Source organism: Notothenia coriiceps, unplaced genomic scaffold (genome assembly GCF_000735185.1).
Source record: "Notothenia coriiceps isolate Sejong01 unplaced genomic scaffold, NC01 NC01_scaffold00007040, whole genome shotgun sequence".
In the NCBI taxonomy this organism is placed as follows: Eukaryota; Metazoa; Chordata; class Actinopteri; order Perciformes; family Nototheniidae; genus Notothenia; species Notothenia coriiceps.
In genome coordinates this window covers 148-2,846 of record NW_011339741.1, presented here as the reverse complement: position 1 = coordinate 2,846, position 2,699 = coordinate 148, and the positions used below count along the sequence as shown (strand labels likewise).

The 2,699-nt window shown below is 39.6% G+C and overlaps 1 protein-coding gene across 1 annotated transcript; it reads left to right on the top strand.

Moving 5' to 3' along the window:
• Positions 1 to 743: 743 nt before the first annotated feature.
• On the top strand, positions 744 to 2,094 carry LOC104943884 (unconventional myosin-VIIa-like; the record flags this gene model as incomplete). Its single annotated transcript, XM_010769348.1, has 3 exons — positions 744 to 870; positions 1,228 to 1,433; positions 1,901 to 2,094. Coding segments are annotated over 3 exons (527 nt in total), but the record flags the coding sequence as incomplete, so codon positions are not given.
• Between the last annotated feature and the right edge of the window lie 605 nt (positions 2,095 to 2,699).

Here is a 2,699-nt window from a genome sequence, read left to right as displayed (position 1 = left end):
ATGCAATGCATTAAGAGAAAAAAAAGAAAAAAAGCATTCAAGTTGTCCCTTAAGGTTATTTTTTTATTTAAATTGGATATTCTATCCAACATGGATATAGCTTCTTTCTTTCACAGCAGCATTGGATCAGTTCAGTTGTGCAGCATTGGATCAAAACAAAATAAAGCTTATCAGTACTCGTTAGCTTACTGCTACAATTAGACACTGCGCCCTGCCCACTCTGTTGCCAGATTTGAGAGAAATAAGCAACCAGGTCTATGAAAACAAGCCCCAAAGAAGCAACACATACATGATGTTGTGTAATTTGAAACCAAAACTAAGGCCTCAGGATGACTTTAAGACTTGAACATGGTCATTTTTGTTTTGTAACATTGAATACAACATTTTAAAAAAAGTATTAAAAAAAAAAAAATCCCGATCCCCGATTTTTTTCTCCCGATTCCGATCTTTTGAAAATCACGTGATCGGCTCCGATCCCCGATCACGTGATCGGATTGGGACATCTCTAACACACACACACACGCACACAACTCGACCCCTCAAAAACTGCAACCACTACTATTTTAGAAAATCTACTGTAGGTGTAAATATGCAAATTGACATTTATTTGTATACCTCTGCTTTTACCACTCTTATTTATTTATTGTGTCTATTTTGTACTGCAGTGAGAGTTGCCAAAGACATGTCGTTGTACTTTGTATGATGTCAATAAAGATATATTCTATTCTATTCTGTCCTCTCAGGCCCCAGTCTGCCGAAGAACGATGTGATCGTGGCGGTGAACTGGACCGGGGTTTACTTTGTGGACGAGCAGGAGCAGGTCCTTCTGGAGCTTTCCTTCCCAGAGATCACTGCGGTGTCCAGCAGCAGGTACCGTAACACCAAGTTTTCATTGACACACTTTAGCTAATGTGCAAATTACAATAAAAGCCTTGAAACTTGAAACCATGACCTTAAAGCTCCAGGGATTAAACATCCTCTGTGTCAAATTAATATTCATTTTGAGGCCTCCTGCCAAAGCCACTCAACCCAAAATGATCCTTGTAAACGAATCATTTGATGAATAACTCAAACACAAAACATAGCCACTGTTCGCTTTTGTATTTCATTAATAAAGAGCTGTCAGGAAACACAACTTTAACAAACAATGTTTCTGGAAAAGATTTCACATCATAGCTTTGATTGAAGAAAATAATGTCTAATTATACATCCTCGTTCTGCATCAAGGAAAGCCTGTGATTTAAATGACATCCCGTCTCTCAGAGGGGGAAAGCTGCAGGGCCAGAGCTTCACGTTGGCCACGGTGAAAGGAGACGAGTACACGTTCACCTCCAACAACGCTGAGGACATCAGAGACCTGGTGGTGGACTTCCTGGAGGGTCTGAGGAGGAGGTCTAAGTACGTGGTGGGACTGATCGACTGCCCCAACCCTGGTGAGACACAAAGCTCCATTTAACTGTGTCTGAAAGCATTGCAACGCTCTTATTAATACTAGAACACCTCTGTATATATGGAAATAAACCTGTGTATAGGTTCAGAATCAGAATCAGGTTTATCACCAGGTAGGTTGACACGTACGAGGAATTTGACTTGATGTCGTCGTGCATACATAAAAGTAAAACATAGATAGAAAACTATATTAAGAAAACTATAATAACATTACAAAATATTTAAAAATATAGTCAAATATAGCAGTATTTAGATTTAAATGGAATTGGAATAAAATAAGATACATATTATAGAAGATGTTGTGTACATTGTGTGCATTAATGTTGTGTTTTGTAGTAAAAGCCCACAGGAAAAGTGAAGTATTTCGATTCTGAATTTGCTGCTGGACTTCATATAAATATATATATACGGTATATGTAAACAGTCTTCATATGTCTTGTTCGTCCCTCAGTAGGCGCGGTGGACTCCACCTTCCTGAGTTTCTGTAAGGGGGATCTGATCATCCTGGACGAGCACAGCGGGGATCAGGTGATGACGTCGGGCTGGGCTCACGGGATCAACGACCGCACGAAGCTGAGAGGAGACTTCCCTGCTGACTGCGTGTACCTGCTGCCCAGCCTCACCAGGCCGCAGTACGACATCGTGGTGAGGGGAGAGGATGCAAACATAGACTGTGTGTATAAAGGAACATGGCCGTAAACAATGCATCTCTGTATTATATCAGTCGACTTGTAGTCAGTTTGAAACGATCAATGCGCCTTTTTTTCTGTTTGCAGTTTCAAATAAGCCCTTCAACATTTAAAAAAACACACATTATACTCGTTAACTTGCATTGCATCCCTTATGTAAAACTCTGGTGATGATATGTTTGAATACACTTGCAGGGCCGGCCCTTGGCATAGGCAGTATAGGCGAATGCTAAGGGCGCATCAGTCAATGGGGGGAGCCGAAAATTAAAGAAAAAAAAAAGTTAGAAATTAAAAACATATATTTTTTATTTTTTAACAACACAATTTCCCGATTTTGGATCAACAAAGTACATCTTATTATCTTATACTAACAGTACTACGCCTATATTGCGTACAGCGCCCATAAACTATGCCGCACCCCCCCCCCAAATCAAGTTGAACTGCCCCAGCCCCAGTAAAAACCAGAGGTTTATGTGAAATACTTCTTTTTTGAAATAATGGTTTTAGTGTGCAATTATAGGTTTTAAATGTTGTATTTGTGTTAATTTAAAATAAATCAAA